We start from the raw sequence: 15,460 nt of genomic DNA, 5'->3' as shown, positions 1-15,460 counted from the left end.
TGTCTTCTTTTGACTCTGATTCCTTAGCAAGACCTGGGCAGCTCTGCTACACTGGTTGGCTCAGAGCACTAGAGGGCACTTGTGTAGCTCTTGGAGGAACTGTGCTCCTGGAGGGCTTCGTAAGACAAAGTATTTCATTTCATGCCAGTTCAGGAGTTAAGCAAATTGTTTAGAGTACAGCAGCCCATACCTTGCTTTCCTTTTTATTGCATATGCATCCATGCTTCTCATACACATATGTGCTTCTCTGACTCTTCCCTTACTATAAGCACTGTCTTACAGGATAGCTGCCTTACCTTTATGCCTCAGTGCAAGTATTTGAGGCTGCTTAGTACCCAGGTGCAACTTCTGAGTTCAGTCAGTGTTTATTGAAGAGGTGCAGACACATGCCTCCATCGCAGTTCATTCTAACAAATTTTGAATGTTGGTTACTGCAAAGCAAATAGTCCATCTGTTTCTCTTTACCAGATCAACCACAAATACCCAGAGCGACGGCTACTGGTAGCAGAATCCTGTGGAGCTCTAGCACCTTACCTTCCGGTAAGTATTAATAGACTCTGAATACCTGCTAGTGAAAGCAAGGTAAAAAACTGATGCATAATGTAAGCATCCTTTATAATTTTAAACATTACCAAATATGTATGTTATGCATAGACAGTCACTTTGCTACTTTGTATCACACGTGAGATTTACTAAGTCACTTTAAGAAGGAGAAAGTTTATAATGAAGTGTAGGTTAACCTAGCTATAAAATATTTCTAAAAACAATATGAATACTCAGTAAAAATGATGTAAAAAAGAGATTATTAGGACCAGTTAAGGAAAACAATCTATGAAAAAAGAATTGACACTCAACTGTAGCATTCTTCATGCACAGTGGAATGTTACAGCAAGAGTGCTGCCAGTTGGAAGAAGCAGCGAAAATTACGTCAGTGGTAAACTAGAATTTGAAGCTTCAGAGAAAGGGTGGGGGGAGGGAACCTAAATTAAAACTCCCACTTCTCCAATTTAGCAATGCAGTGATTATGTAGTGAGTCTAGGTCTATAGTAGTTTTATTGCTCTTAGTTATTTTTGGTTCCGTGTGAATTAAAGGACCTTAGTTCTTGCTTAGTAGGACAAAAGTCTCTAATGAAGCTATTGACATTTTATATTCATTCATCTTCTGTTGTAAAAACTGAACATGTAATATTCATAGAGGAGTTTATGGTAGGAGGGAGGGGCACTAATAGAAGTGCAAACTATTTGTAATAGTTGGTACAAACCCACATTGCTTGTTTATTGAATTTAACAAATGTGTTTCTTGTTTATGAACAGAAAGAAATTCGTAGTTCATTAGTACTTTCCATGCTGCAACAAATGCTAATGGAAGATAAGGCAGATCTAGTACGAGAAGCTGTGATCAAGAGCCTTGGCATCATTATGGGCTATATTGATGATCCAGATAAATATCAACAGGTATAATTTGGTTTGGGTTCTGTAGGGATAAAATGCTTGCTAGTGATATTTCATGAACAGGGGGTTGTATAATAATAGGAGGTTGTATAAATTCCTGTATTTTTATCAAGTCTTTCCAGATACTTTTAAAAATTATGATTGTTTATATGAATGTTGATTTTACTATATCACCAAGACAAAACAGAAAAACTACAAGTAGCATTAGAATTTCAGGTGTAAGGCTTATACAGAAGCTGCTCTAATAGTTCATAATTTGCCTTTAAGAACATACCACTTAACTGCCCACCTGATATTATTACCCAGTTTGATATCATCACTTGCTAACACAGATTCGTTTGCTACAGCAAAGCCTACCTGTAGGTCAGCTTAATGCTGCCCAATAATGTTTCAGATAAGTGAAAGTAAAGAACTTTCTCTTTGAGTTTTTGAAGACAGAGTGGTAAAACATGTATATAAACTTCTGAGAAATAATAGCATTCTTTAATGTCTTTTACCAGGGTTTTGAGCTGCTGCTTTCAGCTTTAGGAGACCCTTCAGAACGTGTGGTTAGTGCAACACATCAGGTATTTTTACCTGCTTATGCTGCCTGGACAACAGAACTGGGAAATCTACAGTTCCATCTTATACCTACACTGCTTAATAAAATTGAAAAATTGCTCAGGGTATGTCCTCAGCTGTTTCTACATTGGAGAATTTTCTTTGTATTCTGTACTTGTATTGTGGAAGAAGGTAAAAACAACAAGAAAAAACCCCAAAACCTCCCAGACTAAACATACTCTTCTTTAATAATGTTTTGTTTTATAGCCTAATAGCATTTGCCCCATGTTTAAATTGTGTAGATTTTAGTAAACTTCAGTTTTTATTAAATAATCAATAAAAGTATATTTGAATGGTTATGGTAGGTCATTTCCAATTATGATCCAGTTTGCACATTTCATTTGATAGATATCTCAAAAGTTCTGGGAAAATTTGGTATCTCATAACTATCTAACAAACTGAAAGAAGATGCTTGCTTTCAGAGTACAGGGGACTAGTTTATTCACTTTAGGTGCCTTGGTCTCTGAGGCAAAGGATCCACATTTCAGAAATGTGCTGAAAAATGTTCTTTCAAAGTATCTGTCTGTTCATCAGCATGAACTGCTAAATGCCAAAGGCTGTATTGCCTGAATCTTTTGAGTAGAGGTGACTTAAGGGTGACAAAATATGCTTATTATTAGGCTAAATCACTTTATAATTAGTGTGTATGTGTAGTAGCTCATCACAGATGTGTTGATGTCTTGCCAGGGAATACATACCTAAGGAACATCATCCAAACTGAAAACTTTGAAGTAAATGTCCCATTTGTTTCAGGAAGGAGAACATGGCTTGGATGAACATAAGCTCCACATGTATCTGTCTGCCCTGCAGTCATTGATTCCGTCACTGTTTGCACTGGTGCTACAGAATGCACCTTTTACAAGCAAAGCTAAACTTCAGGGAGAAGTACCACAGATAGAAGGTAAATGATTAATTTCTGATACATGGATTCTTTTCATATTGGTCTGCCTTAGCAAACTCTTAAGTAATGCTGCTTTTTTCCACCCCATGCTATTCTTGAGACACCTGATTATCAACAAAAAAAAAAAAAAATTGTCTGTTTTTCTCTACTTCTTATACAAAGCTTTTAGAAAGCAAAGCAATTTTTAATTGTACTTCCTAAAGGTTTCTGAATAACTGATTTCCATTAATAGCCAATAATAGCTCAGGAAGGCTGGCCTCAGTTTCAGTTAATTCTTACAAATTTATGTAGTGGGAAAAACACAGCATAATGCAGCAGCATCACCATCTGTTGTCTATCTATGTAATATCTTAGAAGACTGTCCCATCTCTGGCAGTGTTCAAGGCCAGGTTGGGTGGAGCTTTGAGCAACCTCGTCTAGTGGAAGGTGTCACTGCCCATGGTAGTGGGGTTGGAACTACGTGATCTTTAAGGTGCCTTCCAACCCAAACCACTCTATGACTGAATGGCCTCATGGTGAAGTTGTCCTTAGATCAGCAGTCCTAGTCTGTAGAGTGTTTTCTACTGTTGCAAATACTTTTTAAAGATGTTATTGGTAATACCTGCCACATGCTGATAATAGTGCTCTGTGTGAAGATGCAAAGAAAAGGTAACAACTTGAAGGAGAATTTGGAAAGTAGCTAGTGGTACATTACTGTCTGATACTCCTTTGAAAATGCTAAACATGCCATGGTAAGGTTCATCTAGCTGACTTGAGTAATTTGAAGATGAGCACTTTTTCACTGAGTGATTACTACTTAAATAAGGCATTCAAAAATTTCAGGTTTCAGGCTGGTCTTCTCCAGGCTGAACAAGCACAGCTCTTTCAGCCTTTCCTCATAGGAAAGGTGCTTTATCTTTTCGTTCACATTTTTGTAGCCCTCATTGGGACTTGCTCCAACAGGCCCATGTCTTTCCTGTACTGGGGACCCCAGAGCTGGATGCAGCACTCCTGGTGAGGTCTCATGAGAGAGAAGCAGAGGGGCAGAATCACCTTCCTCATCCTGCTGACCACGCTGCTTTGGATGCAGCCTAAGATAGTGTTGGTTTTCTGGTCTGCAGGAAAATATTGCTGGGTCATGTCCAGTTTTATCACTCACCAGCACCCCCAAGTCTGCTCTCAATCCCTTCATATCCCACAGCTTGTATTGGTGCAGAGTGTTGCCCTGACCCAGGTGTGCAGCACTTTGTACTTGGCCTTTGAGCCTCATGAGGTTCCCATGGTGCCATTTCTCAAGCTTGTCCAGGTCCCTCTGGATGGCATCCTGTCCCTCAGATGTGTCAGCTGCACCACTCAGCTTGGTGTCATCTGCAAACCTGCTGAGGGTGAACTCAATCCCTTTGTCCATGTCATTAATGAAGATAATGAACACTACTGGCCCCAGTATGGATCCCTGAGAGACACAGCTTGTCACTGATGTCCGTCTGGACATTAAGGCATTGACCACTATCCTCCAGATGTGACCATCCAGTCAATTCCTCATTCACTGAAAAGCCCATCCATCAAATTCATATTTCTCCAGTTTAGAGCAGATGTTTTGGGAGACTGTCAAAGGCCTTACAGCAGTCCAGATAGGTGACATCTATAGCTCTTCCCTGTCCGCAGATGTAGTCTCTCCATCACAGAGGGCCACTAGGTTGGTCAGGCAGAGTTTGACCTTGGTCAGACTGTGCTGAGTATAATAATAACATCACCTCCCTCTATTGGTATTTTCTCTTTTTAACTGAGGGTTACATAATCTCTTCAGAGATGATTTTAACTCACTGATTTTTAACAAGCAAATTGATAACCTTATAGAGAAGGCACTTAATGAGTTTCACAGTTTCTTAGCTGTTGTTTCTGACATCGCCTCCCTGGTCTTTTCATCTTCTTTCGTTCATGGTTGCTTGGTCTGTGCTGTTGCAGTCACTAGGTTTCCCCGACCCGTGTCGCCTCTTCAGGACGTCGCCATCATAATTGGAAGCCGCGAACAACTGGCGGTGTTGTTGCAACTGTACGACCATCAGCTAGAACATGAGGGCACTACAGGCTGGGAGACTCTGTTATGGGTAGTGAATCAGCTGTGAGTTAATTTGTGTCTTAGGATACCTAATTTTAAAATGTGTCAAAGTTAATAGTTCTTAAGCGTGGTCATGTTTAACAATTGCTGAATATAAGAGTGCTAAAAATGATTGTGTTTGAGAATTACTAAAGAGGAAACTTTATTTTAGGAGTTCTAATTTTCATGCTGAATTGACTTTGATTTTATTCAGAAAATATCAAGTCTAGCAGAACATGTAGGTAACTGTTTTCACTGAAAACTTGTTTCTTTTATTTTTGCATTGGTATAGTTCTCTTGTGAAGTAAAGATTTTTGTATTCTGACTATCTCATGATAGCAACAGATCTTTGAAAATATGAGTCAGACTTTTCTGGCACTTAAACTCTTGCTTTCTTCACAGGTCAGGAATTGTACAGAACATGTAGTTAGTTTTACTAGAACCAGTAGTGCTCTGTGTGTGCATGTATTTATTAATATAAGCAGTAGATCTATACAAATGTAAATGGACAAAAGCAAAAAATTAGAGTAGGATTTACTATCCTTTCATTTCCTGATTTTTAGGCTACCGCAGCTTATAGAAATAGTTGGCAAGATCAATGTAGCATCAACTGCCTGTGTCCATGAATTCTCTAGATTTTTCTGGAGACTTTGTAGGACATTTGGGAAAATTTTTACAAACACTAAGGTAAGATATTATTATCTTAAATATTCTACATAAATAGTACCTTGATAACACATATTCTCTATATTTACGGTATGTCAGAACACCCCCACTTTGTGACCATTTGTATTTTCACGTCACACTGATGCTTTTCTATAAGTACATTTAAACCTGCTATTTTTAGAGCTCTATTTGTGTCCTATTTTGGTTTTGGTCATTTTGGAATGGCCTTCTCATCTTGCCCAACCAGGGACAATTTTTTTTTTTTTAACTTTATTATTCTTCATATTTCCTTTGTGAATGACAGAGAGAGTAGGAGAGATCATAAATAGCCAGAAGTAATTCTGGTTATTTAACAACTTTCTTTCTTCAGAGCAGCATACTGTTCACTCTTTGTGGTGTGCATAAGTACTCCAGCCTTACTTGATTAAAAAATTTAAAATCGATGCCTTCCCAGCCTGAACTATTCTCTGTAGGTGATATCTAAACATTTTTATCAAGGAATTATGTAATAGTTCTCAGTAAAATAACTCCTGAATATAATTAGAAAATACTTTCAAGGGAAATTGTCAAACATGAGAGGATTACCTAAAGATAAATTTATAGAAGTGTTAGCAGTATGTGCTGCCTCCAGAGAGGAAATTATTTTTGTTTTGGTTTGGGTTTTGGGGGGGGGGGGGGTAAATTTTATTTTGCTTTGTTTTGCAATTCTTTTATTTTTCTAAGTTAATTGACACTGGTGACAAGTTTTCTTACATGGGATTCATCATCCTTTGCATAGGTAAAACCACAGTTCCAGGAAATCTTAAGACTGTCTGAGGAAAACATAGGTAAGTAGCTTTTTACTCAAATGAATTCATCTTAACTGCAACAGGAAAATAACTTTCACTCTCTTGTTCAAATAACATTTTTAGGCTGCAGTTCTCAAATTTGTTATCTTTGTGAAATGTTGAAAAATCTAGTCTTAATCTGAATGGAACACTCTGAAGTTGTAGATTGTATGTAAGGTAAAAAAAATCTCAAATCCAAATAGCAATATTTTAGCAAATTGGTGTATATATAAAAAGGTGGTTAAATATAATACTTAAATACACTTATGTAAGTCTACTATATATGATATATATATTTTATACTCATATGTATGTATAAAACCTAAACTCTTCACTGTGTTTCATTAGATTCCACAGCAGGTAATGGAGTGCTAACAAAAGCCACGGTTCCCATCTATGCAACAGGGGTCCTTACATGTTATATTCAGGTAGGTTTGGGTTTCTGTTTCCTTGTTAAATATAGAATGGTGTGAAAAATTTATTTTTAAAATAATATCTATACATTACTGTGTTCTTTGAAAACTTACTGTTCTTGTGCTTTGAAGATAGGTAGATGAATGGGCAGCTGTAAATACATTTACAAGCAAAGTTTTCTAGTTGGATGGTGATGCACATTTAGATCATGTTGTTACCATGTCCCTCTGTCAAAACTCTATTAATGTTTTTCCTGAACTGGGTTCTCAGCCATTTAACTGTGAACTTTGCAAACATCATTGTGCAAAATTTACTGAAACAGATAAATTGCCTTTTAGGGCCTACTTGCAGTCTTAAAATTTTAGTGTTACGTGGTACTGAAACAAACACACTATAAATATTACCTAATCCTCCAGCAATGATCAGTCAGGTTCTAGTATACATATGCCTTACAGGAAAAAAAGAAATTCTTCATAATCCTACAAATTTTTAGTGGATTGTGACCAATTATAAACCTTCAGGAGTCATAAATGTGCTTAAGTACTGTTCTTAAAGTTTCTTTAGCAAAACAATTTATGCACGAGTATGTGCTTAGTTGATGGAACACAATCTCTTTGTGTGTTTGCTTTGAAAGGCTCTTGTTCTTCAACCACATTTTTGAAATTCCTAAGAAAATTGTTAAATGCTTAACCTTGTTTGTTCTTTTTCATAGTTTGTTGACTCTGTAGCTGTTGGTTGTCATCAAAACCTCAGCAGTCCTTTCAGCACATTCACCACTGTACTGCCTTCTTCCCTTCTTTCAGGAAGAAGACCGCAAGCTGTTAGTTGGATTCCTAGAAGATGTAATGACCATGCTTTCACTGTCCCATGCTCCTCTGGATAGCCTGAAAGCTTCCTTTGTGGAACTGGGGTAAAGAATATACCTTGGGGTTGACTACATCTAAATACATTAGAAGCTTTTATTAAAAGCTGCTAATATGTTTGTAATTTTAAATAACTGTGATGCTTTGGGTGAATAAAGGGTGTACTTGCTTTTTTCCCCTGGTGTAAATGTAATTTCTAGGTTAAAAATGTAGCAGTTAAAAAAAAACAAACCTGAAATGTAAAATAGGAACACCAAAACCCGAAGAAAAATTTTCCACAAAAATAACTCTGAGAATGGAAATTAATTTTGTATTTACCATACTATTTTCATTTGTTCTAGGTATGTATTTGTATTCAATATAATAATTCATTGAAAATTATGGTCTTAAAGTTGGGCTTGGGTTTTTTTAATTAACTTAAAAATGCAGCATATTTTCTAGACTGCAACATATTGCAAGTCCTTCAGAATGAGATAAGTATTTCGTATCCTTCAGAATGGATAAGTGCTGGAGTTTTAGATTTGTTGAACAAGGAATTCTTAAGACTGCATTTTTTAGGTAAAGAACATATCTAGGGCTTGGGAGTATTTTTGTTTGATCAATTACCCAACTGTTTTCTTCTAGTGCAAACCCAGCTTATCATGAGCTGCTATTAACTGTTTTATGGTATGGGGTTGTCCATACTTCTGCTCTTGTTCGATGTACAGCTGCTAGAATGTTTGAGGTAAGTGTTATCCAAACTTTTTTTCACCTTTTTAAAACTAGAATTTATTTTTTAAAACAGGGATCAATCAGACAATGTTGCTACATTCTTAATAATTACAAAGACATAAGCTGTGTACTGTGTGATGGAGCAGGAGGTTGTTGTTCAGTTGTTTCTGTATGTGTTCTCTGTTCAACAGCACATCTTTCTATAGGTCTGTAGTTGAACATAAGCATCTCTGAGTTTCAACTTTACTTTTGCTATACAGCACATCATCAGTAGTCTAATATACAACTTACCATTTGCAGTAGGTCTTGTGTATGCTCAAACAATGCACTTACATTGTAATTCAAACTAGTTTTCTTTGTACCAGATATGGTGGTGAAGACACACATGTAACCAACTTTGTATTTTTTGTAAAAATTAAAAGAATTCTAAAGAATTTACAGTTACTTTACTTGCTTCATAATGACAGCTTCATCTTTCCCTTAACATCTATAAATTTTGGTCAGAATAAAGACTCAAACATATACCTAATAAGTTTGTTTTTATTTTCACATCATGCCTTTGTTTCATCACATGTTCATTTTAAAAGGCATATGCAAAAACTCCGGGATGTATTCCATTGGCTGAACAAGGAGAACTGTTTGTCCTCTGCATGTTAGAAACATATATTCTAATCACCGTTACTTTCTCCTTCTCTCTTTTTTTGTGCATTTCTTCTACATTGACTCGTTTGGATAGCTTTGCAGGGGACCTCTAGCTGAACCTGAACATCTTGTATCCATTTGCAAAAATTAATCTCAAGTCTGCCTCAGGAAAAAAGAGCACTTAACTTACCCATTGACTTTCTTTACTGGCACTCTGCAAGTCAGAGCAGAGAGAACAGTAAACAACCACAGCAAGCTCCATCCTTAGACTTCAGTTAAAAACATCCAACAAGGTCCTTTTTTTCTGGGGTTTTTTTTTTGCCCCTCCTTTTAAAAAGGAGATGGCAATTTTTGGACACCCTTAAAATGTATTTGCATAGTTTCTATCTCACAAAAGCAATTTTTATATCATATTTGTAATAATAAGCTTTTTTTTCCCTAATAAACATTAGCCAAACATGTGAAAGACCTCAGTTACAACAGGCTGTTGTCTTTGTTGCAGCTTTTCAAATTCAGCTGCATGTTGATTATTTTTAAGCAGTCTATGCATGCTATTTCATATCTTGTTTCTTAGCATACTTCAATTTTAACTAAAGCCTAGGCAGCTTTCTTTTAGATGCTTTTCTTGCTTGAAAATAGTAGCATATTGCCATTTCCTGGATAGCCATAGCGTATGTATTTATACGTGGCATTATGTAAATTTGGGAAGTCACCTAAGCAAAGAGGTGGTAATAGTTGGTTTCACTACTGGAAGTTCTATCACTCAGAGGCTGCTGAATGGCAAAGCCCATTTATGATTAGATAATACGATGCAGAGTATGTGACCTGCAGGACAGCTATATGAGAACAGTTAAGATTCTGAGCAGCATGGAGAGTGCAGGCCCAACTGCTTTGCCAAACCTTTACAGTCTGTTAAGGGTTGGAAGGACACAGAAGTGATGTGGGGCCTTTCCACTCCTTTGCTCCTTTGGGGCAGGAAGCTTTGTGCTACCATTTTTAAGCTCTAATATGCGTAAGTAATGATTTAGAGGAATCAAAACAAGATAAAAATTTACATTGTCTGTCTCACTCTAACCTTACGTGCTGCTACATGGCTTTGCTCATCCAGCTGTTCCTGTTGCTTCTGTATTAATGTTTTTGGTCAGTAGTTTCCATTTGAATGCTGATACAAACAGATTTGATTGCTCTGGTTTGAACGTGAAGCGCATAAGCTTTGCTGGTCTGTTTGGGTTCAGGGCTAGGCACACATCTTCAGAATGACACTTGTATTATAAAGCATGTTTTACTTTCTGTATGATGGAACGCATCTGTTTATCATGCTTTACCATACTTAGAAATGTGGCAGACCAGAAGGGAATGAAGCTGAGATCATTCTACATTATTTGCTAATTATACAAATCCCAAGTGTTTGGTTTTTTTTTTTTCAAAGCACTGTATAACTGCTAGGCTTTTCTCAAAATGAAGGTTGGTAAAGAAAACTCAAGTCCCTGTTTGTCCAGGATTGAAAATTATAAGCATTCTCTATTTTAATAAATATGAAAATTAATAAAGCTGTATATGAGAGTAAAACCATCACAAGCAAACAGCGAGCTATGTCCTTAAGAGCTGTTTGAAGAGTAGCCCCTGAACTCAACAGATTGGCACTTGGAGTTCTTGCCAGTGTAAATAATTGTGAAATGTATTAATGTTAAAATGTTGTAGTTGAACTGACATCCTAATACTTTCTGAATAACAAGTATAGGATGTTGCAACTTTGCTCCTCCAGGTGCTTTGCAGCAACAGTGTCTTATGTTTTTACTCTGCTTCTCCCCATTCTTCCTTCTCCAGTTACTGTCTGTGAGGCCACACTGTTCTATGTCTGTGTGCACTCATGCATGCATTCACATACAGGCACACACAAATGTTGCTTAATAAGAATGACTGCTTTATATGGAAGCTTCTGCAAAGTCAGGTTCCTTCCAATCTTTCACAACTTAATTTGGTTTAAATTCAGAGTTCGTAAAGCAGCAATGTTCTAACAAATAGCTGAATGTAAAATCTTCTCTAGTTAGAGGATGTAAATAAATAATGCCTGGTTTTGGTACTGATAAACTGACAGCTACCACTTTTCCCAGGGGAAGATCTTAGAATTTAATTTGTGTTCATTATGCAATATGAGTAATTAGACTACAGCTAAATATTAAAAAGACATTTCATATTTCTCACATAAACTTACTGATAAGCTTTTTATATTTATCTCCTAAAACCAGCAAATACATGCAGACTTCCTTACATGAGACACAAAATGTAAATATTGAATCTTTCCTATTTTTATTGATGAATACAAAACCCACCATTCTGTTGAATATGAAAAAAATTTGCAGCTTGACATTTTTGAAAATTAGTAGGTTTTCATAGGAATAAAGCATGTAAAGGACATCTGCAATATATGCAGCAAATGCTTGTGTATAGCTACATAGGTAATGTAAAAAAATTGCCTGGGAACATCTGGATTCAAACAACTTTGTTGTGTTCAGGGATAATGAATTTTACTGTGATTTCAGGCTTTTAACATTTGGGATGCACTGCAACAAATATATCTCTTAGTTTGCAAAAAGACTTGAGGAAATACACTTCATGGATAATTTAAGGCTTCTCCGTTTTCTGCCTGCATAGACCAGCATGCATACTGCTTGGATGGTAGTTAAATATCAAGTAGTCCTGAATGACTTTCAGGAAAGCTTTTTGGCGTCTGGGAAGGTGCTGTTTGTCATGTTGTAAAAGGTGTGAAAGGTAGCACTCAGTGTGGGGAAATCTGCACACATCTGGCCTAGTCAAGACTTCCGTATTGCATGTGACAGCCACCCACTATGATAAATGCTGTTGTATTGAGTTAGGAACAGCATTTACATGAAATTGTCAAATTCAAATTGACATTGCTTTAGTACTTATTTATGCATAACTTTATTTATAACTGTAATACATAATTACATTAGTATCTGAAATAAGACATGCAGTTACTTGCTAAAGGGTCGAGTTCAAGTTTTAAAATATCTGAAAATAGAGAAAACATTGTATTGTTGAATTTGTCATGTTTGTGCTGATTGCCAGACCACTTTAGCTTTCTTCACTCCTTTGCATTTATGAAGCTCTAGTGTAGCAGTATTTGCTTAGCTTCTAATTTTGGTTTGCTTTTTGTGTTTTTTCTTTCTCTCTCTTGGTTGTGCCGTTCTTCTTCCCATGATACTGTGCTCGCTCTTTCCGTGCATCACCTGTGATACCCCCCTGCTCCGACCATTCAGCTGTTGGTGAAGGGGGTACATGAAACTCTGGTAGCTCAGAGAGTTGTTCCTGCTCTCATTACTCTCTCCAGTGACCCTGAAATGTAAGTTCCCTGTCTTATATACCTAGCATCCCTCTTAATACATAGAAAGAAATAACCATCAGTTATGTCTCTTAATCTAGCTGAACAAAAATTGAATTACTTTTAAAGGAAAGTAACCTTTAAATCACTTATTTCTAAATAAAAAGCTTTACTGCAACACCTGGAATTAAACTGTATAAAAATGCTGAAGAAACTTTAAATAGAAAACTTAAATCCATGTAATTTAATTTTTGTTTTTGTTTTCTATATTTAATCATGTTGTCAGTTTTCAAATTTGCTTACATCATTTCTAGCAGAAAGCTGGATACTATTATTCACTAATGCTATCAGCTTTGCTGCTGCTGCAAAATTAAGTATCATCTGTATTAATGAAATGCAAAGTAGTTTTGGCTGCATCTCATTTCTGATAGACAACTGTGGCACTTCATTTCCTGGACATTCTGATGTGGTATTTCTTTCAAGCTAAAGAGGGATGCTTTGCTAATCTCACTAACAATTTGTTACTAACAGATGCTACAGCATGAGTAGAGTCTTAGTGGCTTCAAAGTCTTGTGTGGGTGACTAAACCAAGAACAACCCCAAGAGTCTGCCTGCCCATCCTCAGTCACAGCTAACCCAGTTCTTCAAGTTTACCAAAGCGTTTTTTATTGCATGTTGACTGGTTTACAGCTGACTCTTCGAGGCATGAGTGAAGCATTAGTTGACAAGCGGGTTGCTCCGGCCCTTGTTACCTTGTCCAGTGATCCTGAATTGTGAGTGTCAGACTGAGACCTTGAGTTAATCCTGTCTTTTTCCTGGTCTGCTTTTTTTTTTTTTTTTTTTGTCATTGCTAGAAACTAATGTAACTTAAAAGTACTAATTTTTAAATTTTGCTTTAAGTCATTTTGTTCTTGGTGTTGAATACATCTTAAAGACTGTTCTTCCATTGTAGTTCAGTAAGGATTGCTACAATCCCTGCTTTTGGGACCATCATGGAAACTGTTACTCAGAGAGAGGTAAGATGCCTGTTGCCACCTGTGTTCTTGTAGCATAAGAAGTGGATGACTTTTTTATAAATCCAGGGTAAAAGAAAGGGCAACTCATAAATTCTTTCTTTCTTTTGTTGTCATATTCTCTTCCAAAATGCTTTCTGGTTTTGCAATGGCTTTTTTTTTTTTTTTTTTTTTTAGACAAACCAGCCCTCATAACTAACAAAAGCATTTCCTTCTAAATCTCAAACAAACATAAACAAACAGAGACAGATAAGTAGAGGGGAGGCCTGTGCTAGAAGATGGTAAATCCCATGCTCAGAATGTTTTTTAAAACCTTCTCCAGTACAGTTGTGAAATCTAACTCAGTTATTTCCAAATGAAATAGTTCTATTTTAAAATGGTGACCAAAAACGTCTGCATAAGTATCTTGTACTATTTTAGTTGCTTTAGGATATCCTGCTTGGCTCCCAAGTACTTTAGAAGAGCACAAGACTCTTGTTGTTCCAGTCATATCTGCTGGTTTAGCCCTTGGTGTCTGAGATGGCACTGAAGGACATAATGACATTACCAAAGTATTCCTTGAAGATAATGTAGAGATGCAATTCCTTCTTGTTTTTTAAATGATGATACTATGGTAAAAGATAAGAATTCTGAAGATACTCAGGATTCTGCTGTAAGCAGTAGAAAGCTGGATTTTGTTTCATATAACAACTGTGCAATCCAATTGCTTCTGTAAGTCCTTGCAGCTTTTTGCAGAGCTTGCATTCTTCCCGTAATTTCAACACATTCTAAAAGAATGTGTTTGAGGAAATGTGAGTAATGTGAGTCAAGTCAGTGATGACTCACACGTACTTGGAAGATGGAAAAGTTAGAATTTTGTAGCTTGGAATGCATGCCTATAATCAGTTGGGAAGAATATTGTTTTGCTACCACACAGAAATTACTGTATCCATTGCACTAATTATAATAAGCCTTAGAGTACGGAGGTGATAGCACCTTCCAAAATGTATCATAAAATGTTACTTTTTCAACTTTGAATGCAAATTAGATACCTATGTCATTTTCAGTTTTCTAGCCTTTTGCTGAAGAAATCTTTTTAATTCCATTGATTTTGTGATGGTTACTTTTGAATCTCTGTCCTCTGCAACAACATTTTCAGCCTATTAATTGAGATACATTACAAAAAACTCCATTACTTAAGTTGTAATTAAACAGGAAAACTCTGTAGTTATTAGTAGTAAGAGGGAAACTGTAATAGGAGGTACAAAAGAGTATCAGACTCAAGGAAACCTCAGGAGGAAAGATCAGCTGTATGGAAGCACCTGTCTGTTGTTAAAAGATAGATCAGATTAAAACCCTGGAAACAGTCTTTAAAACATAGAGGTGCATTTATCAGCTTGGAACATCTGCTAGAAAAAAATCTGTAAATTAGAAAAAAGTCTAAGATCTGTCATCTGAAATATGGAAGGTTATAAACATAACTCTGAACCGATCTTAACAATTTCTAGCATCTTCATTCTTTTGTGTTTTCTGTTTCTCTGGAAATATTTAAGCTTCTGGAGAGAGTAAAAATGCAGCTGGCATCTTTCCTGGAGGACCCTCAGTATCAAGACCAATATTCTTTACATACAGAAATCATAAAAACATTTGGAAGAGTTGGACCTAATGCTGAGCCCAGATTTAGAGACGAATGTAAGTTGCATTCATGGGAAGGTGCAGTCTTCCTCTCTCTGTCCAAAAGCTAATAGGTATGCTGGTTATATGAAGGGGTTTTCCTTTTTCTTCTGCAAACAGTTACTATTTCAAAGGTAATAATAAAAAGATACTCAAAGGTATCTTTTTATTTTAGGTGGTGCTACCACAAATTTTTATTTCAAGTTTGAGTCAATCCATTAAATGTGCAAGGGCAATCCCATCAAAAGCAATTGTTTGCAGTTCTTGCATGCTGATGTGTGAAGTTTCCGGTGCCTGC

The 15,460-nt window shown here is 36.5% G+C and overlaps 1 protein-coding gene across 5 annotated transcripts in view; it reads left to right on the top strand.

The window, feature by feature from the left end:
• The window catches only part of RELCH (RAB11 binding and LisH domain, coiled-coil and HEAT repeat containing), a 76,783-nt gene that overhangs the window by 49,648 nt on the left and 11,675 nt on the right, over positions 1 to 15,460 (top strand). For 3 of the 5 annotated variants that reach the window (XM_042048991.1, XM_042048989.1, XM_042048994.1), the window contains 13 exons: positions 469 to 540; positions 1,315 to 1,455; positions 1,953 to 2,117; positions 2,806 to 2,953; positions 4,898 to 5,054; positions 5,594 to 5,717; positions 6,475 to 6,523; positions 6,872 to 6,951; positions 7,741 to 7,847; positions 8,425 to 8,524; positions 12,435 to 12,517; positions 13,449 to 13,512; positions 15,042 to 15,180. In XM_042048991.1, the coding sequence (XP_041904925.1) occupies positions 469 to 540; positions 1,315 to 1,455; positions 1,953 to 2,117; positions 2,806 to 2,953; positions 4,898 to 5,054; positions 5,594 to 5,717; positions 6,475 to 6,523; positions 6,872 to 6,951; positions 7,741 to 7,847; positions 8,425 to 8,524; positions 12,435 to 12,517; positions 13,449 to 13,512; positions 15,042 to 15,180 (1,429 nt within the window). Of the gene's footprint in view, positions 1 to 468; positions 541 to 1,314; positions 1,456 to 1,952; positions 2,118 to 2,805; positions 2,954 to 4,897; positions 5,055 to 5,593; positions 5,718 to 6,474; positions 6,524 to 6,871; positions 6,952 to 7,740; positions 7,848 to 8,424; positions 8,525 to 12,434; positions 12,518 to 13,186; positions 13,270 to 13,448; positions 13,513 to 15,041; positions 15,181 to 15,460 lie in introns of all 5 variants that reach the window. The other 2 variants (XM_042048990.1, XM_042048992.1) reach the window with 2 other exon arrangements.

This window comes from Corvus kubaryi, unplaced genomic scaffold (genome assembly GCF_017639235.1).
Source record: "Corvus kubaryi isolate FWS band 111438036 unplaced genomic scaffold, C.kubaryi_AGA036_p1.0 69, whole genome shotgun sequence".
Lineage (NCBI taxonomy): Eukaryota > Metazoa > Chordata > Aves > Passeriformes > Corvidae > Corvus > Corvus kubaryi.
Note: the sequence above shows the minus strand (reverse complement) of the source record. Positions and strands in the feature narration are given on the sequence as shown.